The sequence below is a fragment of the Acanthopagrus latus genome, chromosome 1 (assembly GCF_904848185.1).
Source record: "Acanthopagrus latus isolate v.2019 chromosome 1, fAcaLat1.1, whole genome shotgun sequence".
In the NCBI taxonomy this organism is placed as follows: domain Eukaryota; kingdom Metazoa; phylum Chordata; class Actinopteri; order Spariformes; family Sparidae; genus Acanthopagrus; species Acanthopagrus latus.
Window position 1 is genome coordinate 1,415,975 of NC_051039.1, and position 24,745 is coordinate 1,440,719.

At 42.6% G+C, this 24,745-nt stretch overlaps 3 protein-coding genes and 1 long non-coding RNA gene across 5 annotated transcripts in view; 2 read left to right on the plus strand and 2 right to left on the minus strand.

Moving 5' to 3' along the window:
• Positions 1–12,552, plus strand: part of ppp3r1b (protein phosphatase 3 (formerly 2B), regulatory s1ubunit B, alpha isoform, b) — a 29,778-nt gene extending 17,226 nt beyond the window's left edge. The window contains exons 3-6 of the mRNA XM_037106696.1: positions 7,473–7,649; positions 8,459–8,518; positions 8,751–8,935; positions 9,453–12,552. Coding sequence (XP_036962591.1) covers positions 7,473–7,649; positions 8,459–8,518; positions 8,751–8,935; positions 9,453–9,500 — 470 coding nt within the window. The 3' untranslated portion in view covers positions 9,501–12,552. The remainder of the gene's footprint in view (positions 1–7,472; positions 7,650–8,458; positions 8,519–8,750; positions 8,936–9,452) is intronic.
• On the minus strand, positions 2,650–5,652 carry LOC119023788 (E3 ubiquitin-protein ligase TRIM39-like). Its single transcript, XM_037105946.1, has 2 exons — positions 5,525–5,652; positions 2,650–4,880 (listed from the first exon to the last, which is right to left on the minus strand). Exon 2 carries the CDS (start codon positions 4,876–4,878, stop codon positions 3,061–3,063), a length of 1,818 nt encoding a protein of 605 aa, XP_036961841.1. The 5' UTR covers positions 4,879–4,880; positions 5,525–5,652; the 3' UTR covers positions 2,650–3,060.
• Positions 12,553–16,894: 4,342 nt separating the features above from the next.
• LOC119024270 lies at positions 16,895–19,006 on the plus strand. The gene is made up of 2 exons (XR_005076438.1): positions 16,895–17,134; positions 17,972–19,006. It is a non-coding gene; the product is annotated as an uncharacterized LOC119024270 (long non-coding RNA).
• etaa1 (ETAA1 activator of ATR kinase) lies at positions 18,105–24,745 on the minus strand. 2 transcript variants are annotated; one of them, XM_037105906.1, is made up of 6 exons: positions 24,314–24,745; positions 23,495–23,626; positions 23,133–23,203; positions 22,882–22,994; positions 20,546–21,903; positions 18,105–19,384 (listed from the first exon to the last, which is right to left on the minus strand). In XM_037105906.1, exons 1-6 carry the CDS (start codon positions 24,510–24,512, stop codon positions 19,278–19,280), a joined length of 1,980 nt encoding a protein of 659 aa, XP_036961801.1. In that variant the 5' UTR covers positions 24,513–24,745; the 3' UTR covers positions 18,105–19,277. The 2 variants fall into 2 exon arrangements, with proteins under 2 accessions (XP_036961801.1, XP_036961809.1); XM_037105914.1 differs by having other exon boundaries at positions 24,347–24,741.

Here is a 24,745-nt window from a genome sequence, read left to right on the forward strand (position 1 = left end):
CAACAGCAGAGTCTCTGACAAACACTGGTGAGTACAGATGATCAGTTTACACTTTCAACAACCAGGACTGACACAAAACTTCACAAAGTTTCTCTCTGTTCACTTCATACTGACTCTTATATTTAACTCCAGCTGTTTGTCCACAGGCTCAATATACAGTAACACACTTCAACTGCTTCAAACAGTCTCTGTGTCAGTTCTCAGGACTTTATAACTTATAACTGAATCTCTGTAGGTTGAAGATTAGTTCATCACGACTCGCTTCCTACATGTAGAATGCATTCTGTTTCCTCTGACTGTTTCATATTAAAAGCTTTCCACCAACATACCAGCAGGAGGCTTTTAATGTGAAGGAGCCAGAGGAGATGTTATTTGTTCATCATCCAGTCAGCATCAACACAACAGGTAGAGAGATATTTGGTGCTGTTTTAGCAGTTGAACTCTGGGTGCGGTGCAATGAAAAGTCATTACATGTTATTGAAAATCACACTATTAAATATATATTTTTAAACTAATAAGTAAATCTGTTTCATAAATATACTTTTCTTTGCTTCCTCACTTCATGTGTAGACATGGCTGCTGCAAACTTCCTTCCATCTGAAGATCAGTTTCTGTGCTCCATCTGTCTGGATGTGTTCACTGATCCTGTCACCACATCATGTGGACACAACTTCTGCAAAACCTGCATCACTGAACACTGGAATCATAACGACCAGTACCTGTGTCCCATGTGTAAAGAGGTTTTTACCACAAGACCTCAGCTGAGAGTCAACACTTTGCTCTCTGAGATGGTTTCTCAGTTCAGACAGTCAGCTCAACAGAAAGCCAGCAGCAGCAGCTCAGAGCAACAAGTGTCCAAACCAGGAGGTCAGCATGGTGGACAGGAGGTCGTGTGGCTCGGGCACCACTTGGTGATGCCTCGTCCTGCTCGGTTTTCTCCTGGATCCACTCACTTTACATAGAACTTGTATCAGACTTTCTGTTGATGTAACTCAGCCTGAACTTGGTAATTTCTTTGATGTGCTGATCGAAAGAGAGTGTAGAATCAAAGGTAACACCGAGACTCTTGACGGTTGAGCTTTGAGAAATAACGCAGTTGTCGAGAGTTACAGTCACCTGATCAACATGGTGATATCTGTCTGGCAGGCGCGATGACCAGCATCTCAGGTTTTTCTGAATTTAGGAGCAGGAAGTTTTCTGACATCCACTTCTTCACTGTATATAGGCAGGTCTCTAGTGTCGTGGTTTGAGATTTGTCATCAGCTTATAAGGGCCTGGGTCCACGTTCAAAATTTGCGATTCACACCAGTGGAAAAATGCCAAGATCGGCCTGATCCCGATCATCCATATCGAATCGGGACATCCCTAGTGTTTGTGACTCTCAGGTGCAGATATTTCAGTACAGACGTGATCGTCACTCCCAACCTAACTTGTCGCCTCCCGTAATTATGAGCTGTCAAGACTTTTGAATTCAGTTGACAGTTTATGTGGTTCAAGTAAATGTAAGTAAAGCAGTCTAATACAACAGTCCTGCAATAAATCCTCTCTTCATGAAGTCAAAACATTCAGTTTTTGTTGAAACTGCCTCAGAGAGGTGTTAATTCAGCTCAGTGATCATTGTGGAGGCTGCAGTTTGTGATGTTGTGGGTCAGTACGAGATTATTCTGACAGGAGTTTTGTTATTTAGCCTACAAATTATCTATACAACAAGTGTTACAACAAGAAGAAAATCAAGACAGTGAGAATTCTTATATCGTTGGTATAGACACTGGAGAAGATTGAGGAGATGGTGTCTCGTTCTGAAATGTGAAAACATATCTGAGGTTGTTGGCTGTATTTTTGAGGCCATGAGAAATTAGCTGATCCTGACTGACAGTGTGTTTCATGTCATGTATCAGGAGTGTTTGGTGGTTTGGGTTGTGATCCATCTAGTGGTGGTTCTGTGTCATAACGTCAGTCAGTGTTCAACATGGAGGCCTGTTGTTGTTGCTGCAGTGTAGCAGAGAGTCGTGTTGAGGTGGACAGATGTGAGGACGACTGTCAGGCCTCAACACATGTTCACTATTAATATTAACCAATTATTGTTGGATGAGTCTTTCAGAGAGACTTTGTTGTGTTGTGGTTTTGAAATTTGGCTTGAAAAAATGTCAACTTACAACACAAAATTTATGTTGTGATTGTCAGTTGTACAACTTGCAAGAAGAAGCGCTGCTGAAAACAATACGTGCATTTTAATTCTTGGTTTGTATTCATAGATTTACCATGAGCTTTTCTCTATCTGTGAAATGATAACAAATTTAAAATGACTGGATTCTTGTCCAGAACTTATCTGACACTGAAAACTTAACATTTGTTTCCAGGTAGATGTTGTTGTGTTCATACTGAATAGAGTCTGTTGATGAAGATGAAGGTGATCAGACTCTGTAGCTGAAGGCTGTTTCAACATCAACACCAGGCTGTGCAGTTTAACTGTGGGGATCAGCTTGAAAACAGCAGTTTGACAAACAGTCTCTACTTACGTTCCCTTTTAATTCCTAATTCCGGAGCTTTTTATCATTTCACACAGTCTTTATCATCAGTTTGATATGTTTGTTCATGAATATGCTGTTAAAGTAAAACAAATGGAAGATTCAGCATATGTTTATTTTTCTCATTCAGTGTTTGGTGCTCAGTTCACTTCTTCCTCAGACTGTGTGTTCAATAACTGATTTATTTCACAGTTTGTTATTTAACAATCACATATTTACAGATCTATTTGCCACCGTAAGCCACCTTTTCCAGTGTTCACTAAACAAAACACAGAAGTGGTGGAAATGACCAGTAAATACACAAAACACCATCTAAATGAAAGAGAAAATGCTATTAACATTTAGTCCATGAATTAACTTTAGCCATTACTTTTTCGTGCCCAGTATAACAATGACACACAATGTTTTCTGTAGAAACTATTGGGTCTTAATCTTAAATGAAACTTCCAGCACTATATTTTGTGAAGCTGCACATTACATAGAAAAATATAACCAAAGAGTTCAGCCTGACATATTAGGGTTTTTTATATTATTATGAAAATTCTGGCATCTTGAAATCGTAGGTTGGACTGGGACTAGAATCGTAATATCTGATGAACTCGGAAGGTTCGATCTCGGGCATCTCGAAGGAGGGCATAGATTCCAGGAAGGAAACAGGAAGTAATTGCAGAGGTTGGGCCATCATGGGCTGAGCGAGAAGGGCGGAGGCATCTCCAATAGAAGAGATGATCAGAGGTGCAGAGTTTTTATCAGCATCATTAAGACCAGGACAGAAGTATGGGAGGAGTTTCTCAGTGAAGCAGCAGCCAGTAAAGGAGAAGATCAGAGCTGCAGCATCTACATCATAAAAGGAGACCAGACCCTCCTCATAATCCACAAACACCCCCACCTTCTGAGGCCGAGAGACCAGAGACAGACGGACTAAAGGGTCAGCAGCAGCATAGAACTCATGTCCATTTCTCAAACACAGAGTCCAGTAACCCTCCTCAGGACTCAGTGTGATCAGTCCCTTCCTGTTGATCGACTCTCTGGCCACTCCGAAATCCCACTGAGTCTTTCCTTTTACTTCAACCTCAAAGTAAAGTTTTCCAGAAAAGAAACTCTGCTTTCCTAAAACACCAGGATTAAAATGGAATCTTTCTGGGATGTCTGGGAGATTCTTCTTTGTGCCACCAAGTTTTACTTGTTTCCCATCATCAGATAAGATGAGAGCAGGATGTGCTGTTTCAGGATCAAGAGTCACATCCACTGCATACTGCTGGACCCTCTTCAGCTCAGCTTCAAGCAGCTTCTTCTTCTGTTTACTGAGTGTTTCCTCCAGCTGAGCCACAGCTCTCATCACAGTTCCTTCATATGACGAAGGACGGGTGCTGACCTCTGTCCAGTCCTTGGTGGGTGGTGGTTGTTGGATGTTTAGGGAGTGGACACTCTGGAGAAGATGGAGGTGGTCTTCAGACTGTGAGAGCTGCTCCACCTCAGTCCTTCTCTTCATCAGCTCAGAGATTTCTTGTTCCAGCTCTTTGATGAAAATCTCGGCCTGTTTCTCTATTGTTTCCTGCTTGTCTTCTGTTGTTTTGATGAGCTCAATCAGACCTCTCTCAACAGATTCCCTCAGAGAAGTGAAGACCTGAACACCTTCTGCTATCTCTCTGTCTGCATCGTTCTTACTGAGCTTGACTGACTGTTGGATCTCCTGAATCTTCAGACGTCTCTTCTTGATCATCTGCTGAATTTCAGCCTCCGTCTTCTTCAGTTCTGCCTTCTTATCATCAGATTCCTCTTTCAGAGGAACAAACTCGTGCATCTTGTGGTCTAAAACAGGACAGAGGACACAGACACACATCTGGTCGGTCCTACAGAACAGCTCCAGAAGTTTATTGTGCTTCAGACACATCCTGTCCTCCAGGTTCTCCACAGGGTCGATCAGCTGATGTCTTTTCAGACCTGAAGCTGTCAGATGAGGCTCCAGGTGAGTCTGACAGTAGGAGACCAGACACACCAGGCAGGACTTCAGGGCCTTCAGTCTGGTTCCAGTGCAGACGTCACAGGGAACTTCTCCTGGTTTGGACACTTGTTGCTCTGAGCTGCTGCTGCTGGCTTTCTGTTGAGCTGACTGTCTGAACTGAGAAACCATCTCAGAGATGAACGTGTTGACCTGCAGCTGAGGTCTCGTGTCAAAAACCTCTTTACACACTGGACACAGGTACTGGTTGTTATGATTCCAGTGTTCAGTGATGCAGGTTTTGCAGAAGTTGTGTCCACATGATGTGGTGACAGGATCAGTGAACACATCCAGACAGATGGAGCACAGAAACTGATCTTCAGATGGAAGGAAGTTTGCAGCAGCCATGTCTACACATGAAGTGAGGAAGCAAAGAAAAGTATATTCATAAAACAGTTATAGTTATTAGTTTATAAAGAAACAGGTGTTCTACTGTACGTATAAGATGTGATTCTTGGTAGTGTAATTTTGAATAACATGAGTTTTCATTTGCACCACACCCACTGAGTAACTGCCATGATAACAGCAACAAGCTCAGACTTGTTCAGCTGCTAAAACAGCACCAAATATCTCTCTACCTGTTGTGTCGACACATTATTATAAAAGTGCAGCACTGCTAAGAAAACTGTGCTGACTGGATGATGAACAAATAACATCTCCTCTGGCTCCTTCACATTAAAAGCCTCCTGCTGGCATGTTGGTGGAAAGCTTTTAATGTGAAACAGTCAGAGGAAATAGAATGCATTCTACATGTAGGAAGTGAGTCGTGATGAACTAATCTTCAACCTACAGAGATTCAGTTATAAGTTATAAAGTCCTGAGAACTGACACAGAGACTGTTTGAAGCAGTTGAAGTGTGTTACTGTATATTGAGCCTGTGGACAAACAGCTGGAGTTAAATATAAGAGTCAGTATGAAGTGAACAGAGAGAAACTTTGTGAAGTTTTGTGTCAGTCCTGGTTGTTGAAAGTGTAAACTGATCATCTGTACTCACCAGTGTTTGTCAGAGACTCTGCTGTTGTTAAAGACCTGATGAAATCTGTTTGAATTGTCTTTGAGAGACAAATAGAGACTCGTCTCGACTGCTGCGTGGCTGAAACTCTGACAAATGTTAAGTTTCGTTTCTGTTGTGTGACGTTGAAGCTCTCGTCAGTGTTGCTCCTCCTCCTACTGCAGCTCTGTGGGTCAGGACTTGTTTCCTCCCTCTGGTCTGATTATCATGTGTAAGACATAAGAGTAAGACATGTAGAGGTGTCGCAGTTCTGTTTGTTAGGGCTTGTTTTCTCCTGTAAATGAATAGGAGCACTTTGTAATCCCCTTCTGAGGGTGAAAAACACCACAGTTTTATAGTGGCTGATGTAAATATGGAGGGAAAATGATACCACAGTCGAACCGCCGCAAGACTGTATCTGTAATGCTTCGAGGATTGATCTTCTAATGCAGGGGTCCTCAATCCTAAAGGGCCACAAAGATTTTTTTCAATGACTCAAAGGTCCATGTATTGAGGTCAGTCAGGCCACATGCAATAATACTGTAATATTCAAATCAAAACGTGCTTTTCATTCAAAACAACAAAAATACGAACTAAAATCAAAAGTAATTTCCATTTTGACATAAATTACAATACATAGTTAAATATTTCCTCTTTTTGTTTGCCTTCAAACTTTGTGTCCATCACTTCAGTCATGCGTTATTTTATTATTTCTGTATCTGAGTATGGCTTCTTGTACTTACCCAGAGTCCACACCACTCTAAGTGAGCTCTCTGCTGCTTTTTGTTGTTGTGTCATAGATGTGACAAGAATCCTGCTTGCAGCTTGATATGATGATTTCAGTGCATCTATTGTTGTTGTTCATACCTCTGAATTTTGAGGAAATGTCTCTTCAAAACTCCTATGCTTCATCTCATAATGCCGTACGGCTGCTTATTGAGGACCACTGATCTAATGGTTCCATAATCATGATCCAGTTTCTGTGAAGAAACGTTTAGTCTCGGCGTGATTTGATGCTGACAAAGACCCTCTTAGACTTCTGGCAGTGTCATTTACTGTCCGAGTCTTTTATCTCTCTGATTATTTCCAGGTTGATCGATTGTATACACGAGTCAGAACAACGGAGTGGTGCAGTCTGTAGTCCTAAAACCCAGAGATCAGTTTGCACTTTGTCACTTGTGTTCTCCTCGTCTGAAAGTCTGTGAGCTTTTCTAATTGGGTTTCAGTCAGATGTCTGAAATACGGTGTGTGTTACCTCAGGCTGAACATGTTTTACATGTTTTGTTCAACAACATGAAATATATGAAACATTTTTTAATGTACAACATTCAAAACTAAATACTTGTAATTTTCAGTCCTGTAAAACAACAGATTATTAAATCAAGGGGTCTTGTTGTAACTTTTTAAGTTTTTGTCATTTCCTCGACTTCCACTTTGCAGTATTTTCTGTCTTTATATCTTTGATAATTTAACGGGACAGGATAAAGTGTCTCCACCAGGTTACGAAAACAACACACCTCCACTGTGTCTCGCTGATTCATGGTTATCAGCAGAGTGATTAGTGTTGAAAGAGGTGTCACATGACCCGGTGTTAAGGCTTAGAGCGCGGCACCAGGAGGTCCGTCCAGTAGCACAAGGTTCAGCCCGACTGGTGCAGAGAGAGACCAGTCGCTCTGGACAACTATGGCCAGTAGGAGCAAGAAACCGGGTAGGTCTGGTCCAGTTTACAGGGGAGTGGTCCCTGCCGGCAGGAAGGCAGATTCAGGTGGTTTAACTGCTGCGTGTCATTAACTAATCAGGTGTGGCCTAAACTCTCTGTGGTCAGCAGACTCGGTCCAGAGACTCTCCTCCTCCTGTCAGGCAGAACTTTAGTCCGTGTGTTCTGTCTGTCTCTCTCTCAGTCTGTCTGTCTGTAAATAACTCGTCTCTCTCTCTCTGTCTTTCATTTCAGTTGATGCTGATGAGATTAAGAGGTTAGGAAAGAGATTTAAGAAACTCGACCTAGATAACTCCGGCTCGCTGAGCGTGGAGGAGTTCATGTCCCTACCAGAACTCCAACAGAACCCCCTGGTGCAGCGGGTCATCGACATATTCGACACCGATGGAAACGGAGAAGTCGACTTTAAAGGTAATTAATCATGACAGAGGCAGTTTGATGAAGCCTCGAGGAGCGAGTGAGAATCATCGAGTCCTCTCCTGTGCTTATGACGTGTACGGAAGCTCTGAGGGACAAATGAGACTTTGCTGATCCATTTTCTAAATTATCATGTGAAACTGAAATGTTTTTTGTTTTCAAGGTGTGCACAGTGTGTGTCTGACAGCACAGCCACATACTGTGTCACCTTTCAGTGACTACAAATAGGATCCTGTGGTCAAAATGATTATTACAAAAACGTACAAATGAGCCTGAAAAATCCTCAAGAAAGAAAAAATAGTGAAATTAAAAAATCTTGTGAAAAATTCATTTTCACTGTTTCATGCAAAAACTATACTTCTCCTGGAAAAATAAATTAATGTCTACATGTTTTCAGAAATGGAATATTTTTTTTTTAACTTTGAAGATTTTACTGGTAAAACTGTTTCCCCCCACCAGCTCGCGAGTCTTGGAGAAAAAAACAATCCTGTCTTGTCCCTCAGGGCTTCCGTACTGTCGACCACATCACGTTTTCAACCTCAAACTTTTTCTCCCTCTGACAGTTTTGATCATTAACACCAAGCAGATAAATGACCTGTTGGCTTTACAGATGGTCTGTTTGTCTGCTGGAACAGTTTTTAAATTACAGGCTAGATTTATTGAATGTGAACAGGAGCTTCATGTGTGAACGTGTAGTATTAACATAGTAATTGAAACACCTTGTCAGGACTACACTGCTGTAGAGGACACCTTCATTATGTAACCTGCAGTCTGAACTGATGACTGTTTTCTGTCTCCTGCAGAGTTCATCGAAGGAGTCTCTCAGTTCAGCGTCAAAGGAGACAAAGAGCAGAAGCTGCGCTGTAAGTGTCAGAGTTGTGCATGCAGACAGTTTAAATATAAACACTTCAGTCAGGCATCTTCATAACTGTTAGACATTGAGTGTCCACAAGGTGGCAGCACAGCGGCTTCCACCACTCAGACCTGTGGATTTATTTACCTTGATGTGTTTTAGTGGCTTCACATCATGTAGCTGTGAACATTTCAGCATCAGGATTTTGCAGTAATTCCTTTGTGTCTCCTGTTTGACCTCAGTTGCCTTCAGGATCTACGACATGGACAAAGACGGCTACATATCCAATGGCGAGCTCTTCCAGGTCCTCAAGATGATGGTGGGCAACAACCTGAAGGACACTCAGCTCCAACAGATCGTCGACAAGACCATCATCAACGCAGACAAAGACGGAGACGGCAGGATATCCTTCGAGGAGTTCTGTGCTGTGAGTGTTGATGTTTGAGCCTCAGACTGAAAGACACACTTGAGAGTTGAGTCGAGGTCAGAACTTAGTTTAAAGATCGACTTTATTCCTGCTCCTTTACTTCAAGCAAAATTCTAATATTTAAAAAACTGGACCCAATATTTACCAGATTACCATATATATATTATATTATTATGCTCCATTGTTGTTCATGACTTTTCGATTTAGTTCAATATTTTCAACTCTTGCAGAAATGCAAATTTGGTGTGTTTGTGTCGCCTCGAGTGAACAGACGTGAACCTGCGTCTGTTCGTGCATTTTGTGAATAATTTGCCTCGTGTTTGGTCCGAACGCACCGAAAGTGTCTGACAACATCACAGAAACAAATCCTACAGATTCATCATTTGTTGGAACCACAGTTCCACCTGTAGAGCTGAAACACTGATCACCACAGCTTTAGACTTGTTCTGATCCTCCTTAGTTATCCTGTCAGAGGCGGGTACTGATGTGTGACCTCACTTCCTGTCATCTCCTGCAGGTCGTCGGTGGATTAGACATTCACAAAAAGATGGTGGTGGACGTCTGACAACTTTGTTCTCTGTTCCTCCATTTACTGAAGATCTGCTTGAAGACGTCGTCCAGCGAATCGCTCTTATCTGTTTTCGACAGAAGTATTTTCTCCTCCCCCTCCTCACCCCACCTTCCCTCCCTCCCTCCCTCCCTCCCCCCCGAGCCTTCTGAAGCCAAACTCTCACCACCTATCATCATCGATCAGGAACTCTCAGTGACTCGACGTCGCACTTTAAAAGCTGACGGACGGCTTTTTAACGCAGAGCGACGGTTTCAGTTTGGTGGAGGAAAGCTGGAGAGAGTGTGTGTTAGTGTGTGTGTACTGTATGTTTTACTGGTTTTTCAAGGTATGTGGGTTTTTTATATTTATTTTGGTGTCATTGGTTTTTTTTTTGGTTTTTTTTAGTGTTGAGAATCAAAGAAAGTCTATCTTAAAGATCTTTAGTGGACACGTGCAGTTAGCGGTGATGTTACTTGATTTCAGAACAACACAAACAGCATGAAGTGCCAACCAGAATTTCTGACATGCAGGTGAATTACAGGTAAAATGTGTGTCTTTATTTTAGAGATGTTATTGTATTATTGAATGCATTTATCTTACAGGAGTATTGCATTATTTACACTTAAAGAACAGCTTCATTTCAGTCGTGTTTGGCTCAGTTTTCTCAGACATTAAGGAGCTCTGCATGTTTTTAAATGACGTTCTCTTGCTCACGAGCATCACGATCGCCGCTCCGCACCCAGTTACACCAACAGCATACATGTCGACGTTAACATCGTTTATAAGAAGGAGCCGGTACTGAACTCCCTGCTTTGAAATAAGACTAATTATCGATTAATCGCCTGTACGAATTTATCAGATAAAAAATGTGTTGGCTGACAATCAGAGAAGGGCACAAATGCATCAAAATTACAAATATCTGAAAATGAAATATAAGAATACAAAGTGCCATTACTACATTTTGGCCATTTAGTTGATCCAGGTGATAAATGGTGATGAACAGGAGCGTCACACTTAAAATGAGTCACTGTCATGTCATTTAACTGCTAATGTAGCCAAACATAAATCTTCTCAGTAGTTGAAACGGTTATCTGATGATTGATTGTAAAGCCGACAATCAATTCGAGAAAAAACTTAACCTGCGTCCTCAGTACCAACAGATTCACGTTAAATCTAAATTTAGACAAATAAATAAGAAGCTGAACACGTCTGGTCAAACTAAGAAAAAAGAAAAAAAACAAAACAAAAACATCTTATCGAGAGCAAAAGAGTTATTCTGATCTACGTCAGTCAGCCAATCAGGATGCAGCGTGCTTGTTGTGTTAACATCTAATAATGCTGCTGGTGATTGGCTGTCTAGAGGCACGCAGGACAATTAGACAGTTATTTATGTATTTCAAATAGTCGAACAGGCTGATAATGTGCTGATGTTCCTTCAGATTGTACATTTTAGTCCAGGTGTCCAAGTTGGAGTAAAGCAGCTGTCAGATCTTGAAGCAGCTTTACTCGGAAAAATTATGACTTTTAACAATTCAAAGAGAGTAAAGTCCTGGTACTGTATCGATTCCAACCCTATTTCTAATTCAGATATTGGAAATACCAACAACTCAGACGTGACGGTTGAGTTCCTGCTGTTGATGTTGGGTGTTAATCTGCTAATGAACTGCTTTACACACACGTTTGTAGATTTACTGCAGAAATATGAGAAAAGTTTGGAGCGAACAAACGCTGTTAAAGCTCTCGGCTCTGTGGACGAACATCAGCCATAAAACACTATATTTTCAGTACGTTTCTCATCAGGACTCACATTTGCTCGACTCTCCTTTGAAGCCGCTGCCGCTCGTTTGAACAACATGCAGGAATCCGACGATGTTGGAAAGACTTTTACATTTACATTTTTTAGGTTTTAATAGTTCTGGACGTGTTTTTACACCTGTTAGATTTAGGAAGATAAAAAAATAAGCTTCATCTGTAGAGGGTCCGGCAGGATGATTTTGTGGACAGACTGTGTGTGTTTGCAGCTCCTCTGTTTTGGACGGTCACATCTTTAATCTCTCTTTGAGAAGAAGAAACGAAGCCGAGGAGAAAACAAACTGCTGGAACTGCGCCGGACTGAACGGTTCATTTAGTGACGCGCTGCAAAAAGACTTTTCTACCTGAAACGGACGACTTGTGATGTGTTTGCATGACGTGTGAACTGATCTCTTCTTCTTCTGCCTGTTTTGCATGTAGATCAGGTTTTATTAAAGCTCTTTACAGCTTTATTAAAAGGTCTTTTTTCAAAGTTTACCAGACTGGTCTCAACATTTAATGAAATGAGTGAAATGTCTTGCAAATGCAAACGATCGACTCTGTGCATGCAAGAGTTTGTGACAGTACAGCTGGTTCAGTTCGACCACACGCACTGAAAAGACTTCATTTTCTGTGAGGTAGAATATTTATGAATTTTTATAATACCATGAAATAATAAATGGCTGGTTTTTGGTGCATGTTTAATAGTTAGAATATAGCTACTTTCAATAGAACTTTAACCCTTAATCGACATTGTTTATTTAACTGTAATAGGCTCATATTTTAAACGTGTTATTATCAGATCATGTGTTTCACGGTGAGGATATTTAATCTTAACATCATTTTTCTTGTATTTCAATAATTTTTGCATTTGAGAGTTTTGGCTCATTTCATAAAATTCAGTGAGACCGTGTTGTGTTTACATGTTAATAATGGTGATAAATAAATAAATAAAAACATTTCAAGCACGTAGATGTTGCCAATTAAAGGTTTTAAACATGGAAACGACTGTAATCATAAAAGTTTTTAAGTCGCCCGCCACTCGCTCTGTATTCGTTTCTTTTCCCCTTTTTTTTTCTTTGGGTCGATGATGTTTCGTTTTGAACAGTTGGTGTCGAAGCTTCCCGCTGCTTTAGCTGAAGTGTTTTAATGTTGGTTTAAAGGGACGTTTGTGATGGATTCAGTCTTAGATTTTTACTCCTGTTTTCATCTCTGCTGCATCACTGAAACTTCATACACGCAAAAACGAGAAATAAACTGTTTGAAGGTTGTTAGACGCTGTGAGCTTCTCATTTCTTCATATTTTACAATCTTTATTTACAGTGTTGTTGCACTGAGGGCGACATGACTCCTGTCTGGGTGTTGATAATTAAAGAAACACACAAGAAAAGTTCCTCTTTTAAAGTAACTGAAATAAAAGTGTTTAATGTTTTGAGTAGCATCCTGTCAGATTCTTACACAGTTCAGATATTTTATAACAATCTAGAAGAATCTGACAGTAAAAAAATTTGACAGATGTTTTTTTTTTTTTTTTTCGGTTATGAAAACACAAACATCCAAAAAGTACCCGGAAGTCAAACCTGAGTGAAACTAAAGATGTTCTGTTACATTACTTTGGTAAAAGTTAAAATCAACCATAAAAATAGAACTTGAGTAAAAGTATATCTGATATTAAATGTATCAAAAGTAAATAGTATTTACATGTTTGTTGATAAAATGAATTTACTCAATGTTACTTTGGCTCTGACGCAGCCTGTAATCTGTAAAGTAACTTAAGTTTTCAAATACATGCAGTAAGTCAAAAGAACAATATTTGCAGTAATGAAGTTGAAGTATGAAGTAGAGATACACGATGTTAATCTGACAGGTAAATAAATTCCAGCTGATAATATAAAGCCACACTGTACGTGGCGGGACACACCTTTACAGGTGTTTACTGAGCAGAAGAGCATGAAGCTGAACTGCTGCAGCTGTGTAGAACCACACAATGTAGACGAGAAACACATCCGAATACCAAATAAACCATCTTTGCTCACTTTTCTATTATTATATCATCAATATCAAGCGTCCCACCTATCCTCATAAGTTTGCGTAGCAGAGGAAATAATACTAGTACAAATACTTGGTTCTCGACAGTTTCAGAGTCAGAGTCAACCTGCTGAGGGATTTGAAGGTGCACTGCTCTGCTCCCACCAGCAGGAGTCGCTGTGAAGCCACATGACGACACAGCTGAGGTCAGGACGTCACACACACTTTGGTTACAGTCGACTTGAAGACTCGAGTCAGCAGAACATCATCCACCTCGTGTACGACACGTTCACAGATTATTTCAGTGATAATTCACGATATCACAACTTCAGCGAGTCGTAGGTTTGCGGACAGTAAGTCGACTCCACCTTTATTACCTGAGAGCCTTAAAGCTTCTGACTGACAGGGAACCTGTGGATGTGCTTTCAGGTCCGCCTTCAAACTCAGAGCCTGTTTTTATTTACGTCACGAGAAAACCAAAAGAAATCCACCACAGCTGTCTCTCTGCTCAGTGAGGACGAAGACACGGAGACAAAGATCTCACATTTACAGACTGAATCAAACTGTTGGGCCCTAAAGTGAAACTCTCACTAAAATGCAACCGCGGGTCTTTTTGTGAGTCAAACCTTTGTGTAAAAGCATAATTACGACAAAAGAGGCACTTTTTAGATTTACAGTATTTTCGTTTTCAGGTCAAACTCATTTTCAATGGGAGTGCTACGGGCACTTTTACAATAGCATCAAAATCTGTATTTTTAAAACAGTAAGAAGTCTGGACACAACATGAAACTTTGCTGGTAGCATCACCAGGGTCTCTACACATCAACACCAGCACTGACAACATTGTTTGTGTACACAGAGTTACTAAAAAGAAAGTTTTTGAACAGCTCATGTTAGCAGTAGCTTGTTCCACTCGCCGCCGTCCTGCCAGTGGAGAAGAGTCGACCTCAGAATGAGACGTAACCTGGAGGACAGTTAAGGTGGAACAATCCTAAAGCTTAGTTCCATATAAATGCAGGATAATTCCCTTTCTTTCCCCCATTCAACTGAGCAACTATTTTTTTCCAGGAGGAAAATTTTTTTCCTTTTTTTATGTGTAAAGATTAAAAAAAAAGGTTTGTTTTTTTGTACCCCTCCTGAAAAACTTTCATTTTTGTTGTATTAATAGAGTTCATTTAGTTCATTTTATTACAATGATTTTCCGTTTGAATCTTAAATCTGTGTCGTCCTATTTCTTTACAGTTCCTTGATAAAGTTTTATATCTCGTTGGGCTCACTGAGGTGAAGCCTCAGACCAGCTGATGTCACAGGTGTGATGTCACAGGTGAGATGCTCCTGATGGAGCTGCAGGTGGAGGCGGCCGCTCGTTGCCGTCGCTGCCAATTAAAAGTCTCGTTCGTTCTCCCTGGAACTCGCCGCCTCTCGAGGACTCGGCTCATCTGTTTGTGATTTGGACTCCAGATTTACTTTCACATGGCCGACATGAAAGCCAGCAGAGTCGGCCTCTTAAACGTCTCTCTGGCTCTCTGCGCCGTGATGGCTGAAACAACATTAACACGATTCCAAGAAATATGGATTTTCACACAGAGTCCTGAGTGAAAACGGAGAAACGTTGGCTTCGTTCTCTGGCTGAGAGCAGCTCGAGTGTCAGAGGAGACAAAGTTACTGACAGAAGACACAAATCCTGCTGTAAAAAACATCTTAACAGGAAATATTGAACTTTTAACGGCGCTGCCCTGAACGCTGCCCCTAACAAGTCTTTAATCATTTAAATAAATAATCTAAATACCATTTAAAGGTGCAATTTTTGTCAAACATTTTCAAAACTTCACTAATGACAGAACATAACAAACACTTCTGACATGCTGACACAATGAAGTTAGCATGCTAACCAGCTAGCTGCGACCCAGGCCTAGCTGCACGGCTAACAGTGCTAACTAGCTGAGCGATGAATCTTTTCACTAAGAAACTCGCTAACAGCAGCTGCAGTTAGCAGCAGTTAGCGAGTTAACCCTCCATAAGGTTTTATTGGCCTGCAAAATGTTTTGAGGAAAAAAACCCACTAAGTTTTGTTAAATTATAATTCAAATCATCCAAGTTTTTCTCAGGTTAGTTCCCCTTAAATATGAAGGATTAATAACTACTGATTACATTTGATAATCTGAGGACACTTTGAGCAGGAAATGTGGGATCTGAAAACACTTCAGATCAGATTAAATGAACAAAAAGCTGTACAATTTTTAATCTGTGTGACATTTTTTTACCCTACAGACTGTTTCTACTGTTGGACTTGCTGTTGTTCAGCCTCCTCTCCGTGTCCTCGGGCCTGTGGAGGTCTGTGATGACGCTGTACTAGTTTGTTGTTTGTTCAGTTTCCAGGCGACGTTAACGAATCCAGGACATCAGAAAACGTCTTTAAAGTGAAACCTGTCCGGCTGTTTATCAGTGTGGATGTCGTCTGTGAAAGCTGGACCGACACCAAGCTGTCACTATCCTCTGTGATTAACCTGGGAATAATTGATGGAGCAGAGTGAGGGGGAGGTGCAGGTGGAGGTGCAGGTGGAGGTGCAGGGGGTCATTCAGAGTTCAGCGTAACTCTCAGGTAACTTCATTTCACCTGCAGGTAAGTGTCGGCTGCAGCAGGTAACAGGAGCCACCGTAAACACTTTCAGCCATGTTGTTGGAGGCGCCGAGAGTGTGTGTGTGTGTGTGTGTGTGTGTGTGTGTGATGTAAACCAGCCAACCATGAGCTCCATCTTTGTGATTCAAATGTGGCTGTTTGGTTTCTGACAGCGCTACACCATCTTGTTTTCAGTCATCACAGGTAAAGTTTGACTGTCAGAGGCTCTGACACGATACAGATGATGATCCACAACTGAACTCTTTCTTTAAAGACCGTGGTCACGATTTATACTTTAACACAAAAAAAAACAACCAAAATTAACTTTAAATTTTGACTGAAATGAGTTTCTGTTGCTGCCGTTACTGTATCACAACAATAAAACACGTCTGAAAGTTAACTGTGATCTGTGGATCGTTACACATCAAGACAATGTATTTAAATCCAAACCTGTGTGAATCCATGTTTCCAGCTGGTTCTGGTCTCATCATCAGGACCATGTGCAGCATGTTTCTGATCATCAGTATCTGTGCTGATCAAACTAATTAATTAACAGATGCAACTCTGTCCACACAACATCACACAACACACAATCTGACTTCACAGGTCACAGATGAATAATCTCAACCTGCAAACTGACTGAGCCACCAGATACAGTCAGTGTGTAAAAACTGGAGTCATCGTCTTCTGGTTAATCTCGACTTCGACTGTAAATCTAAATCAGTTCCAGTTATCAGTTATCGATCTCGTGGATTGTTAATAATCTGTTTTGGTATCGGCTCAGATTAAACCCCTCAGCTGGATCCGTCTCTGGTCTGAACCTCTTGCTGTATTTGTGTATCAAACTGTTTGACTGTCTGTGCAGGTGAGTGGGCGTCTGTGGGCGGAGCCTAAAGTCCAGAGCTCTCAGCGCCAAAACGAGCTTCTTTATAATTAAAAAACTGGTTGGCAGAGAACAACCTGAGAGAAATTTCCTTTACAAACGAGAGTAAAGTGAATCCTGGAGTCTGTCTGATTAAAGCGAGGCAGATTACATCTGAGCACCTGTGATTTGCTGGACTACAGTTACACACCTGTCTGCTGATAACCAGGCTCGGTTTACCTGCCGGGACGATATCTGCCCCATCAGACAGCTGCCAGACTGCTAATGAAGAGACCTGACGAGGCCGAGCGGACCGGCCGGACCGCCCAGGTACAGCTGAGGCTGCAGGTGAGGCTACAGGTGAGGCTACAGCTGAGGCTGCAGGTGAGGCTACAGGTGAGGCTGCAGGTGAGGCTACAGGTGAGGCTGCAGGTGAGGCTGCAGGTGAGGCTGCAGGTGAGGCTACAGCTGAGGCTACAGGTGAGGCTACAGGTGAGGCCGCAGCTGAGGCTACAGGTGAGGCTACAGCTGAGGCTACAGGTGAGTCTACAGGTGAGGCCGCAGGTGAGGCTACAGGTGAGGCCGCAGGTGAGGCCGCAGGTGAGGCCGCGACGCTGATGTGAAGAAACGTTTATTTTACTGCTCTTCAGCAGCTACAGCGACCGCTTAAATTTTAAAGACTCTCCTGTTTGGATTCGGCTCCTCCTGCTCTGTCGGAGCGGTCGGCATCGAGTGTCGCTCCTGTGTGTCCCAGTTTGTTTCATCTGAGAATTTATAAGAACATGTACTTATATTCTAACTTCACCTTGTTATAGAAGAGTGATAGGAGCAGCAGTGAGGGACAAGAAAGGAGGAATAAAGCTGAAATGTCAAGAGTAAAGTTGAGATTTTGAGCAGAACGTCTGTGTGGACGAGCTGCTGAAACTGTTCAGAATCAGCTTCAGTAACAAACACATTGTTCCTGTTTCAGCTCATCAACAGTGTTGTTGTGAAGATTGTATTTCATCTGTATCTTGCAACATGAAAATAAAACCTCTCATTTCCTCATAAAATCAAATTTAAAAACTGTATTTATGAACTCACATGATCAGATTTTTATTACAGTTTATCGATATAAAGAGATAATCGGATGTTTTAGGCTTCCATCTGAAATGTTACAGATGGTTATTATAATCTCATCCTCAGTGTTTTTCAGCACAACACACATGAAATCTTATATTTCACTGCCTGGTCGTTGGTGTGAACCGCCTCAGAGGTCCGACTGGCTCCAGTGAGACCAGAACCAAGAACAACAAGAAGAGCTCGAGCTGCAACGATGTCGACAATAAAAGTTTTATTATCAAAACACTTTGAAATCAGTTAAAGTGCTTTAAAGAAAATAAAGTGATTAAAAGGAGAAAAGAGCAGAAAACAAACTGCTCGTGTTCATGATCGAAACAGAAACAAGAAATAAACCGGACAGAACATCTTAAAGGGACAGTACGTAATCCGAGACACTCCTACTGTGAGCCGAGCAGCGTGGAGTTAGCCTAGCTTAGCACGAACTCGGAGCTAAAGCCGACTTCAGTTTGTAGTTTGCTAAATGAGAAACATTAAACGAGTTCTGCATCTTTCAGAAGAATCTCGAATCTGACGAGAAGTTTTATCTGTTGTGATATAATCTGGAATTAAAGGACCAGTTCAACGTTTTGGGTAAAACATTTATTTTCTGTCCGTGAGTGAGATGAGAAGATGGTTTTGTGACATGACCTGGATTTAATTTACCTCCAGCAGAGTTCAGACAGAATCTTTGACCATCGTTCTTAAATCTGAGGATGAGTTTTTAAAATCTGTGCCAATAAATCTAAGTTTTAGTAAAATGTTTGTTTCTTTTTCTTCTGTGCTGACAGGAAATCACTCAGAGTGAATCACATCTGGAAGCTATTTGTATTTTAAAGTTTCCTGTTAATCAAATATCTTCAGAGTTGTTTCTCCTGCATTTCCAGTCTTTATGCTAAGCTAGGCTAATCACATCCTGACAGCTTCTGATCTCACTTTTGGAAAGAGAGAAAATAAACTTATTTCCCAAAATGCTGAACTTCTTCTTTAAAGCCTCGGAGCGACACAATCTAAAATTGAAAACAGAAACCGATCAAAGTGAATTTTTCATTCTGATCATAGAAATCAGGAGGATCGATGTGTGGAACAAGTTTCTGTTTTGACGCTGTAGATCTGGAGAATCACGACTCATATCAAAAAAACCCAGAACTGAACAGAAGCACGACATAAACATTTTACAGCACATGTACAATTTAATTTTACAAGATTGTCTCTGTACAAGAAATGTTGTTGGAGCTGGTCGACATGTTTTCTCTCACAGAGTCGTCAGAAGTTTGTTCTGCTGTAAAACCGAGCGGCTGTCAGCAGTTTGTCTGGTTTCACCTTCAGGCAGGTGAAGCGAGACGTCGCTCAGCTCTGCGGGTTCGTCGCCGTCGAGGAGCCGATTGGCCCGTCAGGTCGGAGCTCGAAGGTTCTGGGCGGCCTGAAGTCGGTGTCGCCGTCTCTCCATCGCCTGCTGCTTCTTCAGCTCGATCTCTGCTGCCGAACATTTCCCCACGACTGCAGAGAAAACAGACGACGCAGAGCGATGAGCGGCTCACGCTGCAGGTCTGACGCTCGATCAGAGGAAATAAAACCTGCAGATGTTCAACTAACCAGCTGCTTCTTTCAAAGCTCGTCATTCATCAGTGATTTCAAACTCAAATCAAGAAACAAATATTGATGTCTTGGTGTGAAGTCAGGAAGTGAACGTGAGCCCACACAGTTCAGACAGAAACACTGGAACTGACGGATGAAATTGACGGAAACAAAACGAGACAAACATCAAATGTCAAACTCAAACTGAGGAACAGAAAAGCTTCACCTGTCAATAAACTACTTCTCTGTTTCACCACATACATGTGGAGGAAACACTGAAACATGACACCACCCGTATGATCAGCGCCGCTTCCACTGTGACTCAGTCTGACACCAGGATGGATGAAAGTGGAAATAACAGCAGGAAGGAAGCCCGCACAACCCAAACAGGAAGAGGCATCGTTCTCCCCGGTCACCATCCCAGGTAACAGAGAAACACCTGGAACAACTGGAGACTCTCTGCTCCTGTAAACTTTTATACGACTGATAAAAAAAACCCACGATTCACAATAGAAAGAGTCACAATTTAGCTTGTTGGCATTTGGTGGTCGTGTCTCATTTATAATGTTGCTTTATGGGGATTTTTGTGATCATCAGGCAGAAAATGAAGCGAAGCTGAGCAGCAGCGTTAATTTCACTAATGAAAACTAAAAATAACCAAAAATATTTGTCGACAACCTTTTTTTCACACCGAAGACGAGACGCTGATGAGCTACAAACACATCTGTGATAATAAAAACTGAGATGAAATGTACGTTCATGTTCTCGTGACGAGTCATTGGACCTTCGGACAATTAAGGATTTTCTTCCAACAGCTGAGCCACAACAATCATCATCATCATCATCACCATCAACAACCACCAGGGAGACTGAGACGATCTGAAGCTGCAGACTGAGCCTGAAGAACAAAAACAACCCGAGGAGACACTTGAACTGGTTCCAGCTGCTGTTGCTGCCTCAGCAGGTCGGCTAACTTAACTGTCAGAACTGATTTCATCCAAACACACACATTTCTAAATACATACGTCTCCCAGCATTCAGTGAGCAGGAGGAGCTGCTTTGCTCTGTGGCGTCGCCTCTTACCTTTGCTGGTCGCTGTCTGAACCGGGTCGTTTGGCCTCTTGAAGGTGAACCGGTCTTTGTGGGCGTGTCCCGGCGGTGCTGACTGGACTCGGCTGCTCCCCGGCACACATCCTGAACCGGTTTTAGTTTGTGGGACTCTGAACGAATCCTTCGTCTGTGCACCTGCAGTGAAGTCAGAGACGAAACCAGCCGCCGGCGAGCTGCCAGCTGCTGCACCTGACGCCCAGGTGAGGGCGGTCGCTGCTTGTTTCTGGGGAAAGTGCTGCTGATTGGCTGGTTGCAGAGCAGCTCTCTGGTTCGACACGTGAACCACAGGAAGAGTCTGTTTGGCAGGAACGTTCTGGAGCTGGTTCTCCACGTCTTCACACATCTCACACAGCAGGTCGTCGTCAGCTGGGTCGTCCCAAACCGGGTCCTCCGAGAAGAATGCCAGCAGGTCGTCGTCCAGCAGGTCGGCGGCGGCGAGCTCCCCGCTGTGAGAGGAAACTGCTGCGGGTCTTTGTGGGAAGTTCTGACCTGTTTTTACATCCGACGTGTTCGATGCAGACGTGCTGTGTTTGGTACCTGATCCTGAAACAGACGGTCTTGGGTGAAACTGTGGTTTCTGTGGTTCTGACTTCACCGTGCTCGGTGTTTGCCAGGAGCGCTGAGATCCTGCGCTGACTGAAGCACTTTTACTCTGCTGAGAGTCTTTCTGATTTGTGTCTGAGCTGTAATCCACCTTCGACTTTGTCCACGTGTTCGTCTGGAGTCGTCTGACAGAGAAATTAGGATTAGACTCCAGTTTGAAGGTCGTTCTTTGTCTCACGTCGTCCTTCTCCACTTTGTGTGACTGGCCGAGTCCTCTGACAGGAGCATGAACCGGACCTTCTCTGGATGGTTTCTGGGTTGAACTGTGCTTCGGAGCAGCAAACATCTGTGGATTTTGTGTCATCTCCAACACCAACGAGTCGTCGAGCAGGTCGTCGTTTTCCCAGTCGTCCTCAAAGTGGTTTGCCACAGTGGCTTTAGTGTTCGTCTGAGCGGAACCGTGTGAGGAGGAAGCCGGTTTCACTTGTGACGCCACCTGACTTAAATTTCCGCTCACGTGTTGTGTCGGTCCGTCAAACAGAAAGTCCAAATCGTCCTCCATGTGTTGATCCGGTTGGACCTGAACGTTCGTCCCAGCTGCCGCCTTCACGGCTCGTTCACAGTTTCCAGGAAGTGAAGGCGAAAAGTTGTTCTCCAGATCCAAGATGTCCTCCGGCAGGAGCTCCAGGCTCTGCTGGTGCAGCTCCTCCACGTCTTCTTCATCCTGATGAAACATGTTGAAGTCGAACTGCTTGGCCAGTTTCAGCAGGTCGTCCACTCCGTTCGGCCTGCGACAGGAACAAACTGTCAGCTGACTGCCATGAAGGAGATACTCTGTTCATAGATCAAGTCGAAATGATAACAAATGATCTTTTTCTTTTTTTAATAAAGATGCTGCTTAATCTGCCAGATAACACTTATTTGTATTATTTTCTTTTTTCTTTACTTTTCTTTAATGTCTTTCTGTCTGTTGTTGCTCTCACATCACTCACTGATCTTTAATTCTCCTGTATTTCATTTTTATTTAATTTGTTATGTGAATCTGTTTTGTCCTTCACTCTCTTTGCATTGTCTTCCACATTTGTGACTTTGGAAAATTACAACTAAAATTAATAATTATAAAAAAACAAAACAATGAGCCATTTAAAAACAACAATTTACAGCAGAGAAAAAAAATGTTTAGTCTTTATAAGCTCACAGCAACCTGAGAGTAAAAGTCACGTTCACTGAATATTGTTATTCTTTGTTTTCATTATTTGTAATCTACGACATGAAGAAAACTACATTTTCAGTCGAACCATCACCGAGTTTATCAGCACAGAATTCAAGGACGGTTGCTGCTCGCTGATTTTACAGATGAAAATAATAAAACTTGTAACTTAAAGGTGTGTGTGTGTGTGAGATTTTGTGTGTGTGTGTGTGTGTGTGCTTGTGTACATTTAGCGTCACACAGATTCAGAGTGTTTATATGATGTCAGATTTCTGCAGTAAGCTCCGTCTCTGTCGTCTTGTACAGGACTTATTCTGATCCCACAGGTGTGTTTCTCCTGGAGAATAATGACGTCGTGTTTACATGTGCAGAACAATCAGGTGGCCGATGCAAATGGAAACACTCCCTGGAGTCACAGCGTCACAGTACAGAAACCAACAACAGCTCTGACCCTCAGCTGGACTACAGACTTCTAATGAGGATGAAGATAAAAACATAAACCCAAAAGCTCCAGACGACAGATCTGAGCAGTGTCGGTTGGATCTTCTGGACCTACCTCGGGGATTTCTTCTTGGGTTTGGGACCTTGAACATCAGGCGTGCAGGGAATCGTGGCGCTGTCTCCGATCCACTGCTGTAATGTCGGCTCTGCAACCTCCGGCCGGCCGTGCTTTAGAAACACAGCGCAGCAAGACTGTTAATAAACAGTTTACTGGATCTATAATCAGAACACAGTCATGAACAGCACAAACACAAATGTACAAAGTTGACCTGAAAGTTTTAGCGGAGCCAGTTTTGTGTTACGGACCTTTGGAGCGATCCGGCTGACGATCTCTGAGATGTCCACAACTCCAGGACGCTGCTTCTTTCCTCTTTTTCCTGAAGCAGAAAAACATCACGCAGGTCAAAACCAGCTTGATTTGTTCGACCAATAACCAGAGAATAAATGAAACTAGTCACATCAACACATCCAAACTGTTGTGGATTAACTCTCTGCTGACTGACTGATCGAAAAAATTAAATCATGAACTTTATTAAACATTCTGGAATAATGGGGTTGATTTTGTCGGGGAGAGTTTTTGATAAACTGATCAATATTGATTAAGGTTCATGTGATGTGACTATAGATCATCACAGTGTGGATGCTGAACGTAATATTCTGAGGTTTACCGCGTCTGCTGGGCGAAGGAGACGTGGCGTCCCAGATGATGTCCTGCTGAAAGTCCGAGTCGTTGTGAGGAGACTCTCCGCTGAACACGCCTCCTGATCTGGACCTCGGGATTCTGGTCGGGGTCTTAAAATCTGAAGGAGAACAAAACACAAACAACTGATTTAGAAACAGTTTCACAAACAGCATTTATTTCTCAATCAAACCTCCACAATCTTCTTCTCCATCTGTCTGCACTCTACATGGAGGTCAGAGGTCTGGAGCTGCTCAGGATTCACTGCCTTGCTCAAAGACACTTCAGTAGGGCAAATACTGTCAGCTGTTTGCTAAGACACAACCTCACCTGCAGACATTCAAGATGGAATATGAGTTATAGTGAGAATTGAGTGTTTTGGTTGTCTTGTTTTTGAGAGTAATATTTTGATGTTAACATGTAAAATGTACACACATTAGTCACACTGTGTCTGGACTGTTGGGTTCTGTAGATAAAGTCCACTCAGCTGTGTTTTACCGGCACCTCAGGCTTGTTTTGGTTGATGAAGCCAGAACAAAACTTGCACAAACATTTTGTTAGTTTAAGTTCTCCAGTCATGTCTGCACTGTGGCCATTTTGTTGTATGCCGAATTAAAGACTGAAACCTGTAGTATGTAAGAATACTTTCAGTCGTGTTTTCTGGTGAACGTTATGTCCTAGATGTGCGGGAAAATCTTAAATAGCGATGAATTGTAATGGAGTTCAGGATACAGTCGTGTACACGGAGCAGAGCGGGATGTTGTCCGGGTCACAGCGGACAGGAGGGGCAGAAAACACCTGTAAACACCTGAGATAGAGGCAGACAAACACGGTGGCTGACCCGGTTGGTGGCTCCTCGGAGAGTCCACCTCCGCCGCTGTTCGGGCCTGCTGACTCCGCCTGAAGCTCCGGCTCAGTCGGTTCGGTTTTGACGGGGTGACCTGAGTCTGCAGCGGGGATCCTGTCACACCGGGCGGGCGGTCGAACCTCCTGAAGCCGCCGTTCATCGTTACCTACCGGCGGTCACCTGAGGAGCGGCCCGCGGGGAGCCGGTCCACAGTCTGCGGGTTTAAACTGAACTCCGTTTTGTTACTTGAAGTTTATTTTGCGGTTCATTCCGCCAGTCGGCTGAACTTTCGAACGTCCCGCCATCTTTGTCGTTCCCACAATTCCGTTGGAGGGTGCGTTCAAGAGCAACAAAGCTGCGCTGACACTGCGCATGTCAAAGATGGCGGCCGGG

What these genes read in the sequence shown, in the direction of transcription:
- LOC119023788 (XM_037105946.1), bottom strand. Translation starts at nt 4,878, where the DNA reads ATGGCTGCTGCAAACTTCCTTCCATCTGAAGATCAGTTTCTGTGCTCC.
- etaa1 (XM_037105906.1), bottom strand. Translation starts at nt 24,512, where the DNA reads ATGAACGGCGGCTTCAGGAGGTTCGACCGCCCGCCCGGTGTGACAGGA. An exon ending in CCCAAGAAGAAATCCCCGAG is followed by an intron (nt 21,904 to 22,881) that starts GTAGGTCCAGAA and finishes TTCCTGTCGCAG; the next exon opens with GCCGAACGGAGTGGACGACC. An exon ending in TCAGACAGCGACCAGCAAAG is followed by an intron (nt 19,385 to 20,545) that starts GTAAGAGGCGAC and finishes TTTTCTCTGCAG; the next exon opens with TCGTGGGGAAATGTTCGGCA.